At 44.3% G+C, this 24,374-nt stretch overlaps 1 protein-coding gene across 2 annotated transcripts in view; it reads right to left on the bottom strand.

The window, feature by feature from the left end:
* The window catches only part of GLRA1 (glycine receptor alpha 1), an 82,854-nt gene extending 59,004 nt beyond the window's left edge, over nucleotides 1-23,850 (bottom strand). For both annotated transcript variants that reach the window (XM_007093428.2, XM_007093429.2), the window contains exon 1: nucleotides 23,795-23,850. In XM_007093428.2, coding sequence (XP_007093490.1) covers nucleotides 23,795-23,850 — 56 coding nt within the window. The remainder of the gene's footprint in view (nucleotides 1-23,794) is intronic.
* Nucleotides 23,851-24,374: the final 524 nt, after the last annotated feature.

Genomic DNA, 24,374 nt, shown 5'->3' with positions numbered 1-24,374 from the left:
CACACAAATAATGCTTTCTGTTTACGTGGCACTTCCAAATCCATCACTGCATTGGCTCCCTGTGCCATTCCTGCCACAGCATCTCTGTGTACAGGTGACGACATTGAGGCTCCACTGAAAGAGGAAGAGACCTGCTCTGGGTCTCGGATGGCAGAGCCATAATATGACTGGCATCTCCAGATGTGCTTGGGGGCTTCTTGACTATGTGGTCATTCCCAAAAGACAGGAAGGGGACGGGCAAACCCTTCCTGACCATTAAATTCTCTCTCTATCGGAATGTTTCTGGCATTAACGTTTTCATTTTATTTATGTTTTTCATTTCAGTTCACTCATTTTTAAACTTCTTTTACTTAAAATTTTCTTAATGTTTATTTGTTTTTGAGAGAGAGAGAGAGAGAGAGAGAGAGAGAGAGAGAGAGAGAGAGAGAATCTGAAGCAGGCTCCAGGCTCCGAGCTGTCAGCACAGAGCCTGACGTGGGGCTCGAACCCACGAGCTGGGAGATCATGACCTGAGTCAAAGTCAGCCGCTCAACTGACTGAGTCACCCAGACACCCATGGCAGATTGTATTTTAAAAATGAATGAACTGAGGCGCCTGGGTGGCTTAGTTGGCTGAGCGTCTGACTTCGGCTCAGGTCATGATCTCACAGTTTGTGAGTTGGAGCCCCACGTCGGGGTCTGTGCTGACAGCTCGGAGCCTGGAGCCTGCTTCGGTTTCTGTTGTCTCCCTCTCTCTCTGCCGGTCCCCCGCTCATGCTTTGTCTCTCTCTCAAAAATAAATAAACATAAAAAAAATACAGTCTGCCTTTACCAACTGCAGGTGTTGTGTGAATGGCCAAAGGTCCCAGTGCTTCTACAGAAGCTGTGAAAATAAGTTCTTTCCCTTCTCAGGTCAGTCAGCCTTCTTCATTCACCAGGCATTTTGAAGTAATCATCATCTCATTTGAGATAGTATTAATTTATTACTTCATTTATTTACTTATTTATCCCAAATGATTTATGCAGTGCCTACTGTAAATCAGAGATTATACTGGGTGGTGAAGCAAAATAGAAATAATCTAATAATAAGAGCTGGCCTGTGTTGAGCAGTTATAAAGTGCCAGGCATTACACCAAGAGCTTTACTTTTGATATTTAGTCCTTAATATAATCCTATGGGTAGGGGGTCATGACTCCCATTTTACTGGTGAGGAAACTGAGTTTCACAGAGGTTAAGTAACTTCTATAGGTACTTCTGACCTGACAAATTTCTCTATTAACTGTATAGATAGTGAATATGCCATAGCCCTTGCTTTGCATGAACTCCCAAACTAAAAGAGGAAAGCCTACGTGAAGACACGGAAGTGCTTGAATATCCGGGGCTATTAGAAACAGCTTGTCACTTTTCCCTCCCAAGTCCGTATTAGTTCAAACCTACAGTGGAAAGTAGGTTTGATGAAGCCACAGGAAATGCATCCACAAAAAGGGAGCTATTTATCCCAGACTCAACAGAGGTTTTCATGAGTGGAGGGAGTTTGAAGGTGTGTGGCCCTCAAGCATCCGGGAGACTGATTTCAAAGAAGGATGTTGAGAAAATAAACAACCCTCACTGGGCTCTCAGGGAGAATGACCTCAAATTGTAGAAAGAGCAGCTTGGATTCAAATCTGAAGCTGCCTTTTAATAGACTGAGTGACTGGTTTGCAGAAAGAGAGCACTTAACTGTGAGTTGAGAGGGTTTAGTTGAAGTGGGTATTTGTATGTAAATACAGAGTTTTACAGGAAGCTCCAGGGTTCTGAGACTGCTCTAAATAGCCCTTGTTCATTCCCCACTCCCCCTCCCCCAATCCTCTAAGACAGACAGCTGCAGCTATGCTCAGTGGGGTGGATCATCTTTGTCTCACTCAGCAGGTTCCAAAATCTTGGGGAAGAAGAAGGCAAAAGAGTCATAGAATTATGAGATCTGGTCATCTTGGGCATTAAAAAAAAAAGACATTTATTTATTGAGCACCTGCTATAAGTCAATGACTGCATCTTGCGGCTCTGCAAAGTCAGTAGGGATGATCATCTCCAACTTAGAGAAGAGGAAACAGACTCAGAGGTTAGCTAAGAATAATAACAATCACCACCAATGCTTGAACACTTTCTAGGTGCCACACACAGAGCGAAGAACTTTTCCATACGTGCTTTCTAATTCATCCAGCAACTCTATGAAGTAGGTACTGGTTTCTCCTCCATTTCTCAAATGAGGAAACAGAGGCTTGGCGAGACTAAATAACCTAATCAAGGTGCTTTGATGGCAGAACTGATGCATGACTCTAACTGAGGTGGGATTTGGGCATAAGTTTTGGAGCAGCTGTTCACATGTGCTAAAACAGCTCACTTCACTGGAATATGCACTGTGTTAAGTTCCTGTTCCATTTAGTATAAGCTTCTGTAAGAAATATTCACTGAGGAGAAGTCAGGACAAGATGTGTCCGTGAAGCCTGTGGTGCCCGATGAGACATAAGGAAGGTAGATGGATGATGAGGGAAGGACAAGGTGTCCTTTCTGGTTTTAAGATGAAGGAGGTTTAATGGCAGAAGGAACGTGAGGGTTGCTGCTGAATCTTTCTTTTCCTTCTGGGGTTTCTTTCCATTCTACCCTGCAGGATCTTGCAGCAGGGTCACCTCTTTGTAGCTCATTGGGGGACCCCACAGGGGGCCAAATTCCATTGCTTCCTGCTTCTTGCTGTGTGTCTCAGAGGCAAAGAGAAACAGCTCAGGGAAATGGGGTAAGCTGTGGATGTTGAGTCAGAAATCCTGGGTTTGGCTTGTGCCTGTTCCTTTCTTGTGTGATCTTGGGCAAGCCCTTTTTCATATTTAAGCATCATATTTAAGCATCAGTTTACTCATCCATAGAGTATAGTCACCTTCTGTGCTAAGTTGTATATTTACTATTTGAAGTCACATTGAAGAAAGCACAAGGTACTCCACAAATAAAAACTCACTTCTGGACTGAAACAGGGGCAGGCTCCATGGACTGTGCCATCAATTTCAGGCTCTGCCATTTACTGGCTGAGTGGCCTTGGACAAGTAACTTATCCTGTGTTTGTTTCTGCATCTGTAAAATGGGGGTAATAGTAATTGTTGCTCATGGGGGGTGTAAAGAATACATAATTCTTTAGCAATGCTTATTTTAGTGCCTGGCACACTGTGAATGTCCAATACAATTTGTATTGATTCAGAGAGAATTGGTTGATCTAGCCTCTATCATGAGGGATAAACAGATGAACTTCTGGAGGCTTCTTTGTGCTTTGCACTTGAATGTTCAAGGACCGCCCATGGTCACACCTAAAGGAACACTCCCGGGGGATCCTTCTACTATGCTGTTAGTAATTTATCTGTTAAGTGGTAAATTAATAGCATTACTTTGGCATTTCAATCAATGGGATTAAGATGATCTGATGGTGACAGAGTAGTAATTGGTGCTGCTTGGATGGAAACTGTCCAGTGGCCAAAACTGTTCTTTACAAGCTGGCTGGCTGCCCTCAGGCCAGATTCTTTCAACCATTTAAAAAAACAACATTTTTCTCTGATGGTTAAAACAACAAATGCACATTGGGATAATACAATGAGGTTCAAGGAAAAAACAAAACAAAACAAAACCCATCTGGAAATTCCATTATCTAGATACCTACTATTAACACATTAGTACATTTCTTCTGGGTTTTCTTTTTTCCTGTACAGATTATAATTGGTTTCGTTTCCTGCCTTTTTTTTTTTTACTGAAGATTCTAAATGAAAATTTTCTCTTGTTATTAAACCTCTAGAAACATTATTATTAATGACTGCCTATGTCGGTGTGTGGTTGTGTTAGCATTCATGTAGCTGTCCTTCTATTGATGGGTGTTCATATTATTTTCACTTCTTAGCTGTTATAAATTATGCTGTGAAAGCCTCCCTTGGTCACAAACCTCTGTTCATGTCCTACAAGCAAAAGTGCTGAGTCAAAGAATATGACTATTTCTAAGGCAGAGAGAGTACACCAGTGTAAAGGGACTTCCTTTCTCCTCCAAACCCAGGACCAGCAGGTTCCTCATTGAAAACTGTTCACAAGGTGGAGTCTGGTAAAGGGTCAAGGGCAGAAGGAATTGGTGGGGCAGTGAAGGTTAAAAGAGGAGAGATGACTGCTTCTACCTTTTTCTTTTTTCTCCATATACTCATACTGCCCAAGAAGCCATAGACATTGGAGTGTACTAGAGGGGAGAAGAGAGACCATTGTGATAGTATAGTTCAGAAGTCCCATGTTGCAGGTGTAATATGTCTTTTTTTTTTAAGTTATTTAAATTGCCCCGGCCTATGTCTTCTGCCTGTATCATATCCATTTTTTTTTTTATCCCTGAAACTACTTATATATAATAAACATCCCCTAAATGCTTGGTATGAGAGGTAGTATAGCATGGTACATTCCAATCTGCCACATAGCTGTGTGATCTTGGGCAAGTCACTTAATCTCTTCACAACGGTTTCTTTCTCCCTCTTTTTTTAGTCACTTTTTTTTTTTAGCGTTTATTTATTATTTTTGAGAGACACAGAGAGATAGAGTGAAAACAGGGGAGGAGCAGAGAGAGAGGGAGACACAGAATCCGAAGCAGGCTCCAGGCTCTGAGCTGTGAGCACAGAGCCCGACGCAGGGCTCGATCCCATGAACTGTGAGATCATGACCTGAGCTGAAGTCAGACGCTTAATCGATTGAGCCACACAGGTGCCCCCAAAACTATTTCTTTATCAGAAAAAGGAGGGTAATAACGTGCTCCTAGGATTGTTGGGGTTAAAAGAGAAAATGTGTGTCAAATGCTGATGTGGTGCCAGACACATAGAAACCACTTCGAGTGTTAGCCATTATTACAAATAAAAATTGAAGTTTTTGTTTGTGAGAATCAAACATTCTTCACTAAACTTTTATGCCAGTCTAGGTTACACCTAATCATTCTGAAGAACTTCAGAGAAATATAAAGACTAAAAGAGGCAGGTATGGCAGGGAACATGGGATGTGTGTTGTGCTTCAAATCTTGGCTAATTTATTATATTCCATTGTAGGCCCTGCATTTTAAGAGGGACATTAACAGGTTGGAGCAGGTCCAGAAAGGAACAACAGGGCTGGTAAACAAACTTGAAATTGACCTGTAAGGAATAATTAAAGACTCTGTGGGTGTTTGGCTCAGAGAAGATTTAGGCAGAGAGATCATTTTTTACAAATCTCTGTTGGGTTGTCATGGAGAAGAGGGACTCGGTAAAATAATGTTCTTGAATATTTACTGTTTGCCTGGCACTGAGGTAAGCCCTTTGCAAGCATTATTTATTTTTTCTTCTCCCAAACTCTAGGCGAGGTACCTATTTGTGTTCCTATGGCACAGATGAAGAGACCGAGGCCCAGACGGCAGAAGTGACTTGGTTGAAAGTCACGTGGCTGGGAGGTGGTAGGTAGGAACAGAACCAGATTTTTCTGATTCCATAGCTGAGGCACCTTGTACAGCCCACTCACTTGTTCCAGGTGGCTAGAGAAGATGGATGGGCCTTTCAGAGAGGGAGGTGGCTGCCCGACACGTGTGAGGAAAGGCTGTTTTGATCAGCTGGTCAAACAATGCCCAACAATGGAAGATGCAACACAAGTAGGTGGTTTCTTGTTGCTGGAAGTGTTCCTGGATAGGCTGAACTTTGAGCAATGTGTGAAAATGAGCCAGCTGAGGAGTGGGCTAGAATCGTGACTTCACTACTTACTTTATGACCTTGAAAGTCGTGTAACATTCCGGAGCCTTAGTTTCTTCCCCTATAAACTAGGAATATTCCATGCTAATGTTAGGATTGTTGGGAAGCATAAAAAATTCGGATAAGTTGCTTAGCCAAATACCTGGTATACACAAGTTGCTCATTGTATGTCAAGCCAACAATGATCTATGGTCTTTGTCTTTGCACCTGTGGTTCTCATTTATGTAGTGACACTGTCTATTCACTTCTTCACTGGGGTCAGTTCCAGATTCGGAGATGTCACCAGCAGAGTGGGTATTCTACCTTACTTCTACAGAGGCAGGTATCTGTCAGCTCTGTCCTCTCAGGCAAATGACAGGTTGAACTTTGAAGCATGCTTCCTTTTTTTTGAATAAACAAAAGGAAGAATGTTTAGACTGAAATGCTAAGCAGCAGGCTAGATATTGTTGAGAGAGAGATTAGAGCCATTTCACCTACTGACCAATTATCAGACGGGTTTGGAGAGCCCACTGGGTGCCCAGCACCGTGCCCTGTGGATTAAGGGTACATTTAATCAACCAGAGGCACTGTCTTTGTCTTCAAGAGCCTCAAGGCCTGGGATGGTTCAGACAAGTATGAAAACTAGAGAATAGGACCAAGTGTCATTCTGTGCTAAATTCTTTGGCATGGGGCTATTAGGGAAGAGATGCTTAGAGGCAGGAGGTTGGATAAGATGACCTTGGAAGATCTCTTGCTGGCCTGGGATATCCTCTGGAGGTTCCCAGGATCACATCCTTGCAGGCACAAGATGATAATGTTGCAGCTGTAGCTCCCTTGGGCACATCCTCTAGTCTTTTCCCCAGGACATGCCCTAGAGCCTGGGGAGGTATGCTAATCATCATTGTCCATTGTCAGGCCCACACGGGGAGGGGCTGTCCTCCTTCCTAGATGTCCAGAACCAGGCAGCCCCCTCCCGCCTCCCAGGGCTGCTTCAGACCCTCCACCACCATCAGTCATGGCCCCCACCAGGGGAGGCATGGAGCTGACTGCCTGAGGATAAAGATTTTATTGCTTTAATTCTTGATACAAGAGTCTTTCTTCTCCTCTTTGAACAAGAAAGCAGACTCCATCTGCTTTGGGAAGTACCTTCTCTCCTTTCTCCTGTTTCCTTCCCCTTTCATCATTCCTCCTTAGCATTTGCTTTTTCCCACCTACCTTTCTCTCCCCTTCTGGCCTTCTGCCTTCTTCCTTTTCCTTCATGTGTTTCTGAACCTAGACTGTTGGCGCTGAGAGAGATCTTAAAAGTCAGCTAGTCCAGTCCTCTCGTCCATTTTACAAATGAGACTACTGTGGACCAGAAAGGGAGGGAGACTTACACAGGGAGTTCTTGGCCGAAACCGGAGGAGACCTGAGTTAGCGCTCTTCCCTCTTGATCACTTTGTTTGTCTCTCCTTTTCTTCACCCTCTCATTTTGACACCCCTCCCCTCCCCACGTTTTATGTCTTGCGCCATATTATTTCTTATTCTCTTTTGTCTCTTCATGAGACAAATGGTGATGGATGGAAAGGAAATCAGGACTTTCGGTGGCAGAACTGAGGGGAAATGTGTTGTCAAGTTCTCCCCACCTCTTTCCTCATGGGAAGGGCTATGACTTGGGATGAGTCTCTCAGTTTTCTTCCTCTACTCTCTCCACCCTCCCCCTACACCTCTCTGGAGAGGTTTGTGCAATGTCTTCCCGCCTATGAAGACTTTGAAATGGATTGGCCTCAAGGTATCCTAGATTGGTAAAAATCACTGCTTTGGTGTACTCGTCCACAAAACAGGGATGGTAACAGTACCGACCTAATAGAGTTGCTTTAAAGATTAAATGGTTGATGCATCTGGAGCTTTTAGAAAAGTTCTTGGCATATAGTAGATTCTAAATTCATGTTATCAGATAATATTATAAACATTATTTAGAGGAATTTCTGTTCATAAGGCAAAGGGTGGGAGCACAGATGTTTTAACATGAGAAGGGAATAGAAAACTGTAGTTTAAATAGGTCCCTGTTGGTGACCCCGTCCCTGCTATGCATGCGCTGTCTGCTGAGTGTGCCTACTTACTACCCAAAAGTGCCATCTTTCCTTCAACTATTTAAATTCAAATAGCAGCCCATGTCCATGACTCACACTGAGAAGCCATTTGAGACTTAAAGGTAGTTAGGCTTTGCTCAGAACTGACTGGGTTTCACAAGTCCTTCTGGCATTTTCCATTCAATCCAAGGGCAGTGTTTAAGATGGAATGGTGGAGAACAGCATTCTTGAAACCCAAATGGCTTGCATAGCATATGACCAATTTTGCCCAATTCACATGCTGTTATTTTATTTTTATTTTTTAATGTTTATTTATGTTTGAAAGAGAGAGAGACAAAGCCTGAGCAGGGGAGAGCAGAGAGAGAGAGAGAGAGAGGGAGACACGGAATCTGAAGCAGACTCCAGGCTCTGAGCTGTCAGCACAGAGCCCGATGTGGGGCTTGAACCTACAAACTGCAAGATCATGAGCTGAAGTCAGATGCTTAACCGACTGAGCCACCCAGGCGCTCCAACAAAATAACCCAGGTACCCCATCAAAACAAATAAATAAACTTTTTAAAAAGGTAAATTAAATAATAGCATGTGAAGGGGCACCTGAGTGGCTCAGTTGGTTGTGTCCAACTTCAGCTCAGGTCATGATCTCACAGTTCGTGGGTTCAAGCCCCATGTTGGGCTCTGTCCTGACACTTCAGAGCCTGGAGCCTGCTTTGGATTCTGTGTCTCCCTCTCTCTCTGCTCCTTACCCCCCTCTCTTAAATAAACATTAAAAAAAGTTTATTTATTTATTTTGAGAGAAAGAGAGAGAGAGTGTGAGTGGGGAGGGGCAGAGAGACATGGAGAGAGAGAGTCCCAAGCAGGCTCTGTGCTAACAGCCCAATGCGGGTCTTGAACTTACAAACCGTGAGATCATGACATGAGCCGAAATCAAGAGTCAGATGCTTAACCAACTGAGCCACCCAGGCGCCCCTAATTTACCTTTGAGTTTTTAGTAATATAAACTACTAGTATTATAATGAAACGGATAAATTCTAGTACTTAGTAAAATAAAATTCATGATTAGTGAAATAAAAGAAAATTATCCTGTACCACTGAAATTTGTCATGCACACTACCAGTGGAACAGTCTTTAGGTGTAAGGGAAAATTGTCATAGTGAAAAGAGACTTAGAGTCCTTGGTCCTTGTCTGGGCTGGGCATCAATTCACTGTTGACTTTAGACAAATCCTTTTCCCTGTGGCCTCTTTTCCTCCCTGGGAATTGAAGGGATTGGGTCAGATAATTCTTTCCATCTCTAACTTTTTTTTTTTTAAGGCCATGAGGATTTTATGAAATTACAAAAAGAATTGGTTAGGGCTTCATTCATGCCGATGAAAATATATTCCATCTATCACTGGTTCTAAAAACCCAAGTCTATAATGTAACTCTGGCCTTCCATTTTCCAATGACATCTTACTTCTAGAACAGTGACTTCGGTAGGAAAACCTACTTCTGTTTGCTCAGAAAATTCTTCCAAACACACCAAACAGACTCAGCCTCTAGGTTCATTTTTATTCAGAGAAAACAAATCAACTGGGCACTGGTTCAGACCACTGCAAAAGTCTTTTTTCCCTACCTGGTACATGTGTCTTTTATTTAGGTTGGCTCTAGGTTTGATTGTGTTCCCATTCTCTCTGATATCTCTTTATAGAAAATCTATTTTTTCAGCCTTCAAAAGTAATACATTATTGTGAAACATTCAAGCATTACCAAAATATTTAATGTAGGAAAGAAAAGCCCCCCATAGTCTCATTCTCAAGAGATAATAACAACTATGAACAGTTTCGGGTCCATTTCTCTAGACTTCTTTTTCCCATATGAGAACAATAAAACATTAAAAAAAATAAAAATGGGATCTTATCGTAAACGCCATTTTGCTACTCTCTCTGCACTTCTCCCCCCGCCCCCCATTTCATCTTTTGTCCCGGATATTTTTGACTTTCCTGCATGGAATGAGGTCACCTGCCTTTGGCACTTATTGGCCGAGACTTTGGATGAATCACTGCTCCTCTCAGGGTTTCAGTTTCCTCATCAGTAAAAGGAAGTGGACTTTTCCCATCTGCCCATCTCCCTAGGATGTAAGTCTTAAGGGAGGTGATGTGTGCAAGTGTAGGCAGCCTGGGGTGGACTCCAATGGATTATTCTCTGTCCCATCATCTGACTAACTGGGTTTGTAGCACTGCCCATGATCTGAAAGTCTGTGGTTTCCCAAGCTGTTTGTTTGTAGACCCGTCTAGACGTTAGGCTGCATGAGAGTAAGGACTACGTCTGTTCTGTTCATCACTGTGTCTATCCCCAGGACTTAGAACAATCACTGACTTATAGCAGGAATTCAAGAAATATTTTTTTGGATAATGAGCAAATTGTCTACTCTCAGCTGGGCTTCCAGTTGACAAAAGGCCCACTGGGAGAGAACAAAGAATTGCAGGACTGGACTGAGCCTGGTTAACAGTGAACAGCTGGCCCATCCAGTGCCCTTGATCTCCACATCCTCCAGCCTGCCTGTTCGGCAAGCCTTTCCTCTCTGCCTGCGACAGTCTCTCTTGGCACTCATTGCCACCTGGTGAATTAGTCATTCTTTGTGGCCCAGTTTAAGTGTCCTGGCTCCTTCGACTTTTTGCTGTCTTCCCACCTCCAGGCAGAGTTACACTCTTCTTTATGCTCCCACAATGCTTTGCACCTCTCCCCTTGTAATATAGTAATCATGGTTTCCTGCTTTGCACGATTTCTGTGTGTCACACGTCAACACTCTCCACGCCTTCTCCCATTTAATCCTTCAGGTGATTTTTCAGTGTGGGGGGTGGATACTAATCATTGCCATTTTACAGATGATGAAAACTGAGGCTCAGGAGTCCTAAAAACAATCTTTCTCCAGGACATACAGGAATCAAGTAATATAACTAGGGTTCTAGAATATATCTGACTGATTCCCAAGAGTTTTTAACTGCTGGGTGTTCTATGAGCCAACTTAATTTAAGAATTATGCAGGGGCACCTGGGTGGCTCAGTCGGTTAAGCATCCGACTTCGGCTCAGGTCATGATCTCACAGTTCATGAGTTCGAGCCCTGCGTCGGGCTCTGTGCTGACAGCTCAGAGCCTGGAGCCTGCTTCACATTCTGTGTCTCCCTCTCTCTCTGCCCCTTCCCTGATCATGCTCTGTCTCTCTCTGTCTCAAAAATAAACACTAAAAAAAACAAAAATAAAACTTAAAAAAAATTTAAGAATTATGCTGGAAAGACCCATAGTCTTTACCTAGTGCAGTCTTACTTGAGGCAGCATGGGGTTACCCCTTTTATTGAAACATGTCACCCTCCTCTTCAGGAAGTGTAGCTTTCTATATTCCAAGGCCTATTCAACGAATTCCTCCAAGCCCCTTTGCTCTGGATATGATGCAGTCCTTTCTTGGCTCCTGTCAAGAATTGTTCTTTTCTACTAAGTGTTTTAGGTCACATCAAGAAAACTATCTCTACTGAAGTTCATGCTTTTGGCACAACTAAAAACTGTTTTAGAAAGTTTGCCTTGTCCTGTGGAAGGGGCCTCTCTGCAGACCTTGGTCATGGTGGGAAGCAACTTTAGCTGTGATGCCTCAGGTGTTTTTCGGGGCCTGGAGTTAGAACCTGCTCAGCCAGACGGCGAGGATAAAACTGAGAAGCTCACCGCAATGGCTACTGAGCCAGGGCTGAGCTGCCGAGTCCAGCTCCCTCTCACTGTGACTCATTTCTTAGAGGAAAAAGGGATTACGGTGAGACACAGCAGTGCTTCGGGGTTGGCTGGTTGGAAGCCTTCCGGTCCTGGGCTTCTGTAGAACCAACAGGAAGATGATGGGAGCAGGCACGTGGGGACAAAGTAATTCAACTTAACAAGCACCGAACACCTAATATATATGAACCGCTGGGATGATGCTGTCTATGAGGAAGAGGGAGAACAAGGTGAAAATTCTGGGAAGCACCAGGGGATGGGTTCTTTTTCTTGCTGCCCTTTCCACACGTACCACAAAATTCATTCAGTTCCTAGCCTTTGAAGGGCTCACAGTCCAGTAGGGAAGTCAGAAGGGCACCCAAATGTATGTAAGGGCACTTTGAGTAAACCGAGCACCAAGGGTAATGCCTACTTCTCCAAGAGGATTTAGGAAGGAGGGTCTACACCCATTTAGGGGGCTGGTGGCAGTCCAGGGGCTGCCTCACAGAGGCAGTGGGGCTAGAGGTGGATCTTGAGGCATGGACAAGACCTTAGGGAAGTGGAAAAGGGATTGTCCTTTGTTAAAGGCTTAAGTTCTGCACGGAAAAAGTGCTTGAAAGGTAACTTCATTTATCTGTTGGTGAAGTTGTTCTCTTCAGTTTTTTAATTTTAGTTTATTTATTTATTTTGAAACATAGAGCAAGAGAGAGCGAGAGAACATGAGCAGGGGAAGGGCAGAGAGAGAGAGAGAGAGAGAGAGGGAGAGAGAGAATCCCAAGCAGGCTTCATGCTGTCCATGCAGACCCGGATGCAGGGTTCGAACACACCATGCCTGATGTGGGGCTCGAACCATGTGATCATGGACCTGACCTGAAACCAAGAGTCAGACACTCAACTGTGTCTTCAGTTTTTAAGATGAGGAACAGTTTTAAGATGAGAAAGGTTGGGTAAATTGCCAAGATCATACAGCAAGGAAGTGCCAGAGGCAGGATTCAAAATCAAATTAGCTTGAATCTGGGGCTGGCTGGTGTGCCTTTCAGGGCTGAAATGAGGGGCGGGGGGGCAGGGAGTTTCTCGATTTATGGAGGGATAGGGAAGAGTGTGAGAATAGTACAGGGATGAGAAGAGTGGGCATATTACAGAGACCAATGAGAAGTTCAGTTTGGGCTGGAATTTGGTTTGTGGGAAGGCAAGGAGCTGGAAGTGGAGGTAGGGGCTCTGTTGCGACAAGCTGAGAGCCATGTCCTGCCCAAACCTGGCATTCTCGGCAAAGGGCAGCGCAAATGCAAAAAGGAATGAGACGCATCTGTGTGCACACTGACAACTTATTGCTGGGTGAAAAAAAGTAAGTTGCAGAACACGGTGTTTAGTATAATCCCATTTTTGTAGAACAGAAATGCTCACTAGTGGAACATGGCAGTTGAAGGCTCTCTGAAGCCAGACTGCTTGGATTTCAATCTTGCACTGCTGTTTCCAAGCTGGGTAACCCTAGGAAAATTATTTAACCTCTCTGTTTCCTCCTCTGTAACCTCATCTATAAAATGGGATGAATAATGCTTTACAGGATTGTTCTGAAGCTTCCATGGGTTAATACATATTCAGCTTTTAGAAAGATGTCAGGCACAAAGCGAGCACTCATGGTTTGGTCATTATGTTATTAAAATCATCTGGAAGGATGAATAGCAAACTGTTGAGTAATTTACCCTAGGGGGTAAGATTTCAGTGTATTTTAGTTTTAAACATATTTCCCCATGTGATTTAAATATTTTATGGCAAACATGGAATGCTTATAATGTAAACAAACCAGCAAGTTTATTTCAAGGTTGATATTTGGAGACTTTGTTTTTATTGTGTTTTTTTCTGCTATTAGCAGCAGGCCTGCTAGGGATACATTTGGAGAAGTCTCTGGTGTCACTCAGAGAGCTGTTGAAAACAGGTGTCTGAGGCAACAGTTTTGGGCTTCCCACAGGCCAGGTCTGGAGTGCAGCTCATGATAGGAGAGCTGGCCCCGTCCTTGCCTCCTGGCCCTGTTCTGCTCCCACCACCCGCCACCCTCCTGTGGCCCTGGGTGCGGTTTCCCCTGCCTAGGGATATTCTTTTTTTTTTCTTTTTTAAGTTTATTTATTTTTGAGATAGAGAGACAGAGCACGAGTGGAGGAGGGGCAGAAAGAGGGAGACACAGAATCTGAAGCAGGATCCAGGCTCTAATCATCAGCACAGAGCCCAATGTGGGGCTCGAACTCACAAACTGTGAGATCATGACCTGAGCTGAAGTCGGACACTTAACCGACTGAGCAACCCAGCCCCTCCCCTCCCAGGGATGTTCTGAGAAGCCCATCATTGGGTGTGCTTTGGGAAAGGCAAATTTGGAGCCTGTGGTGAGGGCTGGAGCTCGGGCTGTATCTCCAACCTCCTTCAGGGAAGGTAAAAGGAAACTGGTGTTCTTGGTCTTGTGTGTTTGTGGGTTAGGATGTGAGGCTTTGCTCTGAGTACTAAGGGCCAGCAATTAACAATTAAAAAAAACAAAAGGGCCAGGATTGGTGCTGGCTTTCTCCTTTTCCTCCCCACCAGGTCAGAAATTCTCTCGCAGAACCCTCGATAGCTCTTTTATCTGAGCACTTTTCGTCACGAGGCAGGTGCAGGTGCATAAAGAAGAAAAGGCTGCAGCAACCTGTCTGCCCTTAGAGCCCCAACCACGACCCTCTGGAACGCGGGTGGGAGTTAGTGCCATTCCCCTCCCGTGTGAAGGGTGGAGATTGAAAACTCATCTACTTATGGATGTATGTTAACTTTATTATGATCTAGAAAGAGATGGGCCCTCGGAAACAGATGAGCTCCTGATCATCTAGAGAGGGAAATTAATCTCTTTTCTACCTCTGTCTTTCTCATCCAGTTCAGTCCCCTCTCTCCCCCTCCCGGTTCATTCTGGGAGTAACAGTGTCAGTGCAGTGGTTAAAAGAGTGTTTTATGGGGGCACCTGGGTGGCTCAGCCGGTTAGGTGGCCGACTTCGGCTCAGGTCATGATCTTGCGGTCCGTGAGTTCTAGCCCCGCGTCGGGCTCTGTGCTGATAGCTCAGAGCCTGGAGCCTGCTTCATATTCTGTGTCTCCCTCTCTCTGACCCTCCCCTGTTCATGCTCTGTCTCTCCCTGTCTCAAAAATAAATAAACGTTAAAAAAAAAAAAAGAGTGTTTTATGGAGTCAGCCTGGTTTTGAATCTTGATTTTGCCTCTTGCTAGTGGTCTTAGCTTGGGCAAATTACATAACTTCTTTATGCCTCAGTTTTGTCACCTATAAATGGGAATATACTAGTACTTCTGTCTAAGGGTTTTTGTGGGCTTACGAGACGAGGCACGTGATGTTGCTAGCACAGTACCTGGCATTCGATAAATGTTCAATAAATAGTAACAACTATTATTAGTGCATTGTTACAGCCCAGGCTGAGAGGGAGCAGCACCAGAGAGCGAGGAGGGAAGATTCAGGAAGAAAGGAATGGCAGACTGCAGTATCTATTAGCATAAAAGATGCACATGTTCTGTGCCCCAGCCGTTCCATTGCTTGTTCTTGTTATCTTCCTGGAAAAATGTCACATGTGTTCACAAAGATGTAGGTACACTGTGATTATTGCAGCACTGATGGCAGTGGAAAACTTAGAAAAAAAAGTATAAATGCCCATCAGTGGGGGGGATGGCTGGAAAACAATGGAATACACACAACATGAAATGGTTTGCAATAGTTAAAAGAATGAGGTGAGCTGTGTGCCTCAACAGGTAAAGCTTCCCAAGACCTGTGGAGATGCGAACGAGACGAATTGCAGAATTATATAGGCAATATAATTCCATGAAATGATAGTCTACATGTATATATTTCAATAGTTATACCCACATGTGTGTATGTATACGTCTACGCATGCACACCCATATATGAATAAAAATGATCAAGTACAATACCCCTTAAGGAAACATAAAGCTGGGAGGGACCTGGAGATCATATCAAAGGGGGAGTTTTAAGCTTAAGTCTAGTATTAGATTTTTTTAAAAAGAGAATATATGCCTATATTGTACAATTAAAAATGATCAGAAACAGAGAAAGGGAAATCCGTATCTGGCTCAGAATCAGAAGAATATGACTGTCGAATTAAAGGCCTGATGGGAAATTCCCAGCTCTCCTGTCAGGTGCTTCCTGCCACCCTCCCACTGCAGCCCACTGGCAGAGGGTGAGGGCTGTTAGCCTGATAAACGCCCCGGCTCCCCAGGGCTGTGGCTTAGGAATATATATATATATATATATATATATATATATATATATATTGCATATATATATGACGGTGTGGTGAGCTAGGAGAAAGGAGATCTATATTTGAATCCTGGATTTACCCTGAGAGTAACAGCAGGGTGTTTGGCAAGTCACTTCTCCAAACCTCAGTTTTCTTAACTCTAAAATGGGGATAGTAACCGCTGTCTCGTATCTGTTTTTTAAGGTGATTGGGAAGCTCCCATGGGATCGTGAATGTGAAACGCTCCTTAAACTGTGAAGTGCTCTTGTAAGAGAGGGCTGCACGTCTGCCCGGCAGCCAGGGTTGCAGCGGACTTGCCGCATTCCTCTGGAGCTGGGCAGTGTTGCAGAACTGAGCACACCGCCATCAACACGCAGCTCACAAAGGCCGAAGATCATAGCAGTTACTTTATTTGATGTATACGATCATAATGTGCTTTGCGGAAAGGTTAATAGGTCAAAGGGGGTAGAGAAGAAGGAAGGACGTGGTCCCGAGGTCAGACAGATGGTAGAATGGGGCAATGGTGTCTGAACATCTGGGAGTCCTAAACAATACTCTAGTTATGTTGGGTCATCGTTGGAGAAAGAAACCAGATTTCCTTCCTCTCATCACCTTGATCTACTTCCTCTATCAGTCCCGAGAGACTCTCAGTTCTACGTCCTAGGCCGCCCACCCCCCACCCCCGGTGCCCGGATTTAAAGCCCATTCTTCAGGTGCCCCTTCTCTTTATCCAGCATCACATGGCTAGAGTGCCCGGCTGCGTAAATGGGCGCTTTTGGTGTGCTAGGACTTCAGGGCCCAGGCCACCCACCAGTTAGGGAATGGGGATAGCTGTCTGAGGTTTGTGTCTGTGAGGGAGGACGGTGTGTGAGAGTGCCAAAGGAAGGAAAGTGCAGTGGCAGAGTCGAGGGCACACAGCCCTTAGAGATGACATGCAGGGGAGTAAGTTTGGGGGATGAACATAATCCCACAGGACCTTGGGAGCTCTGCCATTCACACTGTAGCCTTAAGGAAGTTATTTATCCTCTCTTCATCTGCAAAATAAAAGGGTTGATCTATGTCAGGGGTCCCTAGCCAGGATCATTTAGAACCTTACTACTCAAACTGTTGGTCCATGGAAACATCAGCATCACCTGGGCGTTCTTAGAAATGCAGACTCTCACCGCCCCCAGCCCAGACCTTCTGAGCCTGAATCAGCATCTAACTGAGATTCTCAGGTGATTCATACACACACTAAAGTTTGAGACTTTTGGTAACATTATAGGTTTCTGGGTCCCCCGCCTGAAGGATCCTGTTTCAGTAGTCTGGTACGGTGGTAGGAAACTCTACGTTTGACAAGCCCCTCACTGCTAGATTGGAGAGCTGTTGAATTCTAGAATTGCCTTAAGTTTCCATGATTCTGTTGGTACTTAAGACTCACTGAAGGGAAAGTGTGATTTTCTGGGGGTGAATGGGAAGGAAATTGAGGACGGACCTTGCCAGGAAGGGAGTAGAGGCTTATACTCTAGGTGCCTGTGGGTTGCCCAGTACCCGAAGCAAGAGAGAACGCTGCCCATTTCACGGCTGGGATTAATGACTGTCAGCAGCTTCCTGTTAAGACGGTAAACTCATTTAGCAACGGACACTGAAAAACAGCCGAATCCAAAGGCGGAGAGTGGTAATCTAATTGCACTGAATTAGCCTCGGGAGACTCGGACAATATCAACTTCAGAAAACCACAAAGTGATCCTTTATAAGGAGTTTCAAAGGCTTTGGGTCCTCAGCACCCCTCATAAGAGCTTGCATTACAAAGCATAGGCACTGTGCGGATAAGTCCATCTCCTCAGCATCTCAGGGCATTGTTCCCTTCTAACGTGCTTTCTGAATGCATTTGCTAGCTGGCCCTATGGGGGGGGCAGTTGTGTGTTGGGCTTACCAGAGGGTTGGTTCAGAAGGGACAGCGGGAGTTCGGGGCTGAGAGGCCTTCAGCCATACAAGCCATCGGTCCTGTGAACACGAGCCGTGCCTGTGGACTTGTCTGTAGACCAGTGCATTTTCTAGGGGTCTTTTTTGGCTCTGACATTTTCTTAGTCTGAGGTCCTTCTCATTTCTTAAAACCAGCCTCTTACATAACCAGGTGGTTTCTTTTAATAATCCTTTGTTGCATCGTGTGTGTGTATTCATTGCCCAATTTATTCGTCACCAGTCCATTTTAAAGAAGGAAAAGTTATGAGTGAATGTGTGTTTAGGGTGTACCCAGAGAGCTTACAAAGATCGGAGGGTAATTTGGGGATCAGGAAAAGAGGGAATATAAGTATTGTAAAGATTTGTCCCTGACCTGCATTCATTTACTTTTTTTGCAGTAAATTGTAAATCTCAATCCTCAAAAGCAGCTTGGATTTCTTCTACATCTCTCATGGGAGGTGGGTTTCTCTGCCTTCATTCCTCCGGTGACAGGGACCCTTACTACCACTGAGGCAGCCCATTGCACCACTTGACAAATCTGCCAGAAAGTTCCAAATTACATTGAGCTAGAATTTGTGTGTGTGTACAGTAAAATAATTACCCATTAATTTGCTCCAGTTCTTCTCTTGGAGCTATATAGAATAAATCAAATTTAATGTTTCCCAAATGGGGTCCCTGGATACCTATGGGGTTCATGAAATAGTAATGAGGATTCGGAATCCATTTTAAACATTTCAGAGACTCTAACAAATTGCATATTTACTTCTGACAAAGCTCTATGGACTAACTAAAAGGCATCACGTGTCTTTGCTTTTGTTTTTTTTCTTAGGTCAACTCAGTGTGGCGACACTGTCTATACCAAAATGTTTAGTATTTCTGAACATTATCAAAGGCAGTTATGGATGCCTTTGATTAATAAAAATGGGGAAAATAAGTTAATGGTGTATAGGATTTGGTTAACAAAATTTTAAAAGCGTAGACTTTATGGGCGAGGAAAAAAACCGAAATAGAATCCCTGGTAAAAGTATAGAAACTTTTGGTCTCTTTTCATGCTCCTCTTCAGATCTATGGGGACAGTAATCAAACACCATGTTTTCTCATCGTCCAAAGCACTTCCTGGGGGAGAGAGACATAGCCATGCAATTTGTTAATAATCGTATCTAGAATGTGATAACCCTCCAGAGTGAAGTTGCTTAATGAGGTCCTCAGTCCTTTCAGACTTTTGAATCTGCATATAATGCAATGTCACTACTTCATATAACAATTGAAATATGAGGCAATATTTTTAACCAAAAGCATTCTATCATGGAGATTGGAGGAGGACAATTCTTAACTGGCACAGTTAAAAATGATTTTAGAGAGATTGATGTGTTGATTCCCTTCATCTTACAGCTGGGGAAACTGAGGGCCAGAAAGGTCATGGAACCCTGTCAAGGTCAGGCCACTAGCTAAATTCTGGATCCCAGGTCTCCTGCCCTTTGGGCCAAGTCCGCTTTGCCTAAAGCAGCAGAAAACCTGCAGAATAGCGTCAAGATGGCCAGGCGGGAGACAGTGCCATCCGTCTTAAAAATCATTCTGGCTTCTGCCAGCTGATGAAGGAAATAAAGTTAATGACGCCCACATAAATGCGATGCTGTCGCAGGACGCGTACACAGGCTGTCGGGAGAGGAGCTCTGCGGGCCCTCTGAAGAAGGAAAGAGGTTTTTAATGTAGCTTTAAAGGGAGCAGTGTCTCCTCTTTCTGCAAGGACAGGGACTGTGGCATCTGTTACCTCCGTGTCCCCCATAGAGTGCAGAGTTTGGGACTGGACACATAAATACATGATAAATAAATGCCTAGTGAAGAAATGAAGGCAGCGTCAGTGTTGAAGCAAGTTCATTCTGAGCCTTTGTGGGTGTGGGCCTCTGTCTTTCACAAAGACCTTATCCCAGGCTGGAGGCAACATAGGGGTGTTGGAATCAGTCATTTGAGTTAATTGGTAAGCAAACTGAGTCCCCATGATGCAGAGTCTTATCAAAGCCATGCTGCAGGATGGGAGCAGAGCTCACTTTAGAACAGGGGGCTTTCAAATCCTAGCCTAACTGCTTTCTCCACTGCACCACATTTGCAACCTCTTTCGTAGTTAAGTTGGTCTCAGGGATAAATTCCCTAAATATCCCCTGATAGGTCATCACCAGTTTTGCAAATACACAGAAGTTATGCACCAATTCATAACTCTATTTACCAGCCTAGGGGCCGTATCTAAGCTATCCTTCGGGAATAAAAAATGTGATGTTTTCTTTTCTCTTACTCAAGGTTCCTAAGCCCCCAGAAGAGGGTAGACTGACAGTTTGATTGGGCCTGGTGCAAGCTTGCCCAAGGTACTTCTTTCGTCAGGAAAAAAGTCCTTGGCCCATTTCAGAAGCTCTTAAATGCTTTCTGCAGTGCCCAAAACGCAGCGGGTAAGATTTGAGGGAAAATACAGCTATGCTACTGGGAGGAAGAGATCCAGAGGGGGCACCTCAAAAGAAAACTCATTTACCTTCCAACTGGATGGGTTTCCAGGACCCAGATATGAAACAGTCTATCCGCCATGTTCCTCTTGACCCTTGTGTGAATAGAAACATCTTTCCTTCAAGATTTTAGTGACCTTTCTTAACAAATGAATGCCATATTCAGCACAAAGCCCTGTGCAAGGAGGCATGGCAAAACCGTCCATGGGTTAGACTTGGTTTATCTCCTCTCCCTTTATTCCCTTTGCAAGCATGAGCTAGGTCCCTTTTTGCTTCATTGGGGTGATTTGTGTGGTTCATGGGGGGCATGTTCTCAAGGAAACTAGACTTTCCTCCCCATTGTACATCGGACATCGGAACAGCAGATTAAGAATTTGGTCATTCGATACCAGTGGTTCTCAACTGCAGACAATTTTTGTACTCCCTACCCCGGGATTTTTGGCAGGGTCTGGAGACATTTTTGATAGTCATGACTGGGGGGAGGGGATGTCACCGAGGCCACGGTACTGCTGAACATCTTACAATGCACAGGACAGCCCTCCTAATAAAGATTATCCAGTTCAAAATGTCAGTAGTGCCGAGACTGAGAAACACAGTTATATGCTACGAATTACCCAGAAGATAAAAAATGTTGGGGTCTTCCTGGGCCTTTCCAGCCATAAGCTAGAAGGTAAGCGTTCTGTGAATCAAAGCAAGTTCCCTTTGGCTTGCAAAGGAGGTTGAAAGGAATGTGCTTCTACCATTAAAAAAACCCCCAAAAAACCATATCTTTGCTTATTATTTTTGGCCAGTCTGGCTATAAAGCCCCATCTCCAACTGCAAACAAAGAGACAAAATTTAGGTTATCGAATCCTAGGATGTCACTCATGGTTTTAGAACCATAGGCTTTTAAAATACCAAAGCAGGAACTTCAGCCAAATCACCTCATTTTACTTATGGGGTCACAGTTGATGAGCACTGCAATGCTGTTTGTGTCCCAGTACCCTATGTCTCTCTCCCTGTCAGCTCTTTTGAAGGCCTGAATGCGTTCTCTGTGTTGGCACCATACGAGATTTCTGCCTCACTTCGACTGCTGTTTTGTTTTACTGTTTACTGTCATTATGGCCATTTCGCTGGTTATGTACTAATGCAGCAGCACCTCTGTTATTGATGGCCTTTCCTTTTCTAGCCCCCAGATTTCCCCCAACAAGGTGAGCAGCTGGCATCATTTAATCTAAGTAGTACCTGGGTGCCTGAGATGATTGGATTGGCTCATTCCAACACGGTGCCTGTCCCTTGGGGGAGAAAGGGTTATTCACATGGAACCTGCTAGGCTGCCAGTCTCCATTTACCCCCACATACAATTCTATTGAGTCCCCAGATTTTAATGCTTCTGTATTTTGACCTAAAATTTAAAAAATGGAGAGTTAGAAATGAAAGTGCCAATGACACAAGGATAATACTTTCCCTCCTTTTGACCTTTTTTTTTCCCAATCTCTCTGAAAAATTGCCGAGGGTATTTCCTGAGTTCAATTCCTAGCTTCATTATTTTATGTTTCAGAACAGTTCTGAAACAACATTGACTCCTCAGATGATGTAGTCATTCCTATATTTTGAAAGTGCAGTGGTACCAATCCCTTCCCAGCTCTCCAGAGTCATGACTTTTCTTTCTTTATAAACACAGAATCCCATACACATTGTAGCTCAGATATGCCTTGACACATGTAGGGGAAGGAGATGTAGAGTGATGTTTCCTGATGGGCTACCACCAGTTTACTTAAAGAATTAGCACAGTGGATTCATCACCTTCTTGAAATGATTACAATGCAAACCTTTTAGACCGTGTCTCCCTTTTGTGAAAGACAATGTCGGGGAGAAGAAAATCAAACATACTGTTCATCAATAAAAAAGGAGTTGGGTGTGTGTGTGTGGTGGCGGGGTGGGGGGAGGTGATGTGCTTGGTCCTATTAATTTGCTCTTTAATCTTTCTGGTTCAGTTCTGTCTCGGTAAGCCAAACAGAGAATCAATTTGCATACAAATGTTATCCAGTACCCCACCTCCGCGGCATTTTACAGTTCTATATGTATGTAGGGGAGAAAGGATTTGATATTAAGAGGATACTTCCTGCCCCTTCCTCCATAAAGTAGCTACATTTCACAGGGCCCTGGATTGTTGCACTTTTTCATTCTATCTGACTCCCTGACTATTTGCATTCTGAGCTGTGGGCAGGACTATGGCCTATCAAACAATTATTTGAACTAGAGATTAGAAGCTTTAGCGTTGGGTATCTCAGGGAAGGAGGGGGTCTTTTCTCCATCTCAAGAGAAAGACATGAAGAGAGGTTCACATATAGACCCTTATAATCCAGGGTTGGGGGAGGAGTCATTCATTTAATAAACCAACCGACAGGTTAGTCAAACCAACAATTCATATGCAGAATTCTCCACAATGTTAAAAGGAAAAGCAATAATTAGTTGCTGGTTTATTATGGGAGAGAATAATATTTGGTGGTTACTTATTTTTAAAAATAACCTAGAGTGGGCTTTTCAAATGGCTGTTAATACAGTGCCATGGTAAAATGTGAGAGGCAGGTATCTAAAATGAGGAAGATTAATGATCCCTGCGGGTCATGGAGGAAGAATAATTTTTTTCAATTCATATAAATGGAATTTATCATAACCATCTCTGACGATGGCTGATTCACCCACTTACAAAAGAACTATCTATTTCAATGCTTCCTGAAGAGGGTGATTTTTCACTTTTCACTTGTACTAACATAGAATGCTAAGCCTGTAGGCAGAAAATTTTAACCTGAAGAGATAATGGATGAGGGAACTCAGCTACAGATTCAGGGACGGACATAAATTAAACAAAACAAACAAGAATTGTCCATCAGTTCAGGATCTGCAACTAACAAAGTAAGAGTTTGGAAAGGTGAGTGGGTGAGAGGAGGGAGTCAAAGTTTCTAAAGGGAAATCTTTCCCAGAATGTGTTCCTAAGTAGATCCACTCTGCACCCAAGTTCAGGGCTTTACAACCTGAGGTCATAACACTATTGTTTCCAAGCACTAAGCCTCAGCCTACTCCCCCCCCCCCCCGCCCCACGCAGAAAAAGAAAACAACAACAAAAAAGGAGAGAAAATTAAATGTTCTGTGTCCATTGAGCTCGAGTGCAACCTTCCCCGTCACCGCTAGTTGTCACTTGGCTCCCAGACGGGAGAGCTGAGGTTTTCGGCACTGCGGTTAGAGAGAATGCAGTCCTAATTAAACTGAGTAACTCCAAAAGCTTCCCCTTAAAGTCCTCAGCCCAGTGAAAGCCAATATGCAGAGGGGCTGGGGGCCAGTGATGGGGCGGGGGTATAGCAGATGGAAGGACAAACAAATCACAAAAAAACAGGCAAACAGCTGCTAGAGCAGCGACTGTCTCAGACCTCCACGCACAAGCCAGACACCCTGCGGGAGGGGTGGGGTGGGGGAGCGGGGGATGGAAGGACCCGATTGCAGCGGTATACAGCAGCCCCTTCCCCCCAAAATGAAGGGATAACGGACAGAGTCAGCCTCAGTGCTCCTTTCCCCCATTTCCATTACAGCGATGTGGTCAGTAGAAAATTGCATACCTGAAGAATACAATGGTCTCCCAAAGGTAGAGTCGAAGAGTATTGAAGCTGTACATTTTTCAGGTCCTTGTGCTTTGTAGTCCACGAGTTATGAGGGTAAAAAATGTTTCAAATTGGCACTTACAAAACCAGCGAGCGCTATTGAAAAAATAATCCAGATGCTAAGGGGAGGTGGAGAACAGGGGCGCGGAGGGAGAGCCCCAGGGGAAATTGGAACGAGGGGGCTGTAGGTACCACGGACAGAGGCAGCCGTGAAGCGTTTCAGCACCACGGAGAGCGTCCAGCCCTGCTTTTCAGGAGCGCGAAGAGTATTGCTGTTTGTTAAACTCCAGCTTGTCTGTTGGCTCCCTGCGGCGCTGGGGAGGCACGTTTGGGGGTGGGTATATTTTCTTTTTTACCCCTGTTTTTCTGTTTAAACGGCCAGCTCCATGCAAGGGAAAAAAATCTTCTGTGGCGATCAGAGCGCTGGCCTCCGACCGTTAGATTGGGCGAGCATCTTGGGTAGAGAGAGCAGGGCTTTATGCCCCTGGGCTGGCCTGAGGGGGCTAGGGGCCAGGGGAAGCGATTGACGGTGCTGCCT

Source organism: Panthera tigris, chromosome A1 (genome assembly GCF_018350195.1).
Source record: "Panthera tigris isolate Pti1 chromosome A1, P.tigris_Pti1_mat1.1, whole genome shotgun sequence".
In the NCBI taxonomy this organism is placed as follows: Eukaryota; Metazoa; Chordata; class Mammalia; order Carnivora; family Felidae; genus Panthera; species Panthera tigris.
Note: the sequence above shows the minus strand (reverse complement) of the source record. Positions and strands in the feature narration are given on the sequence as shown.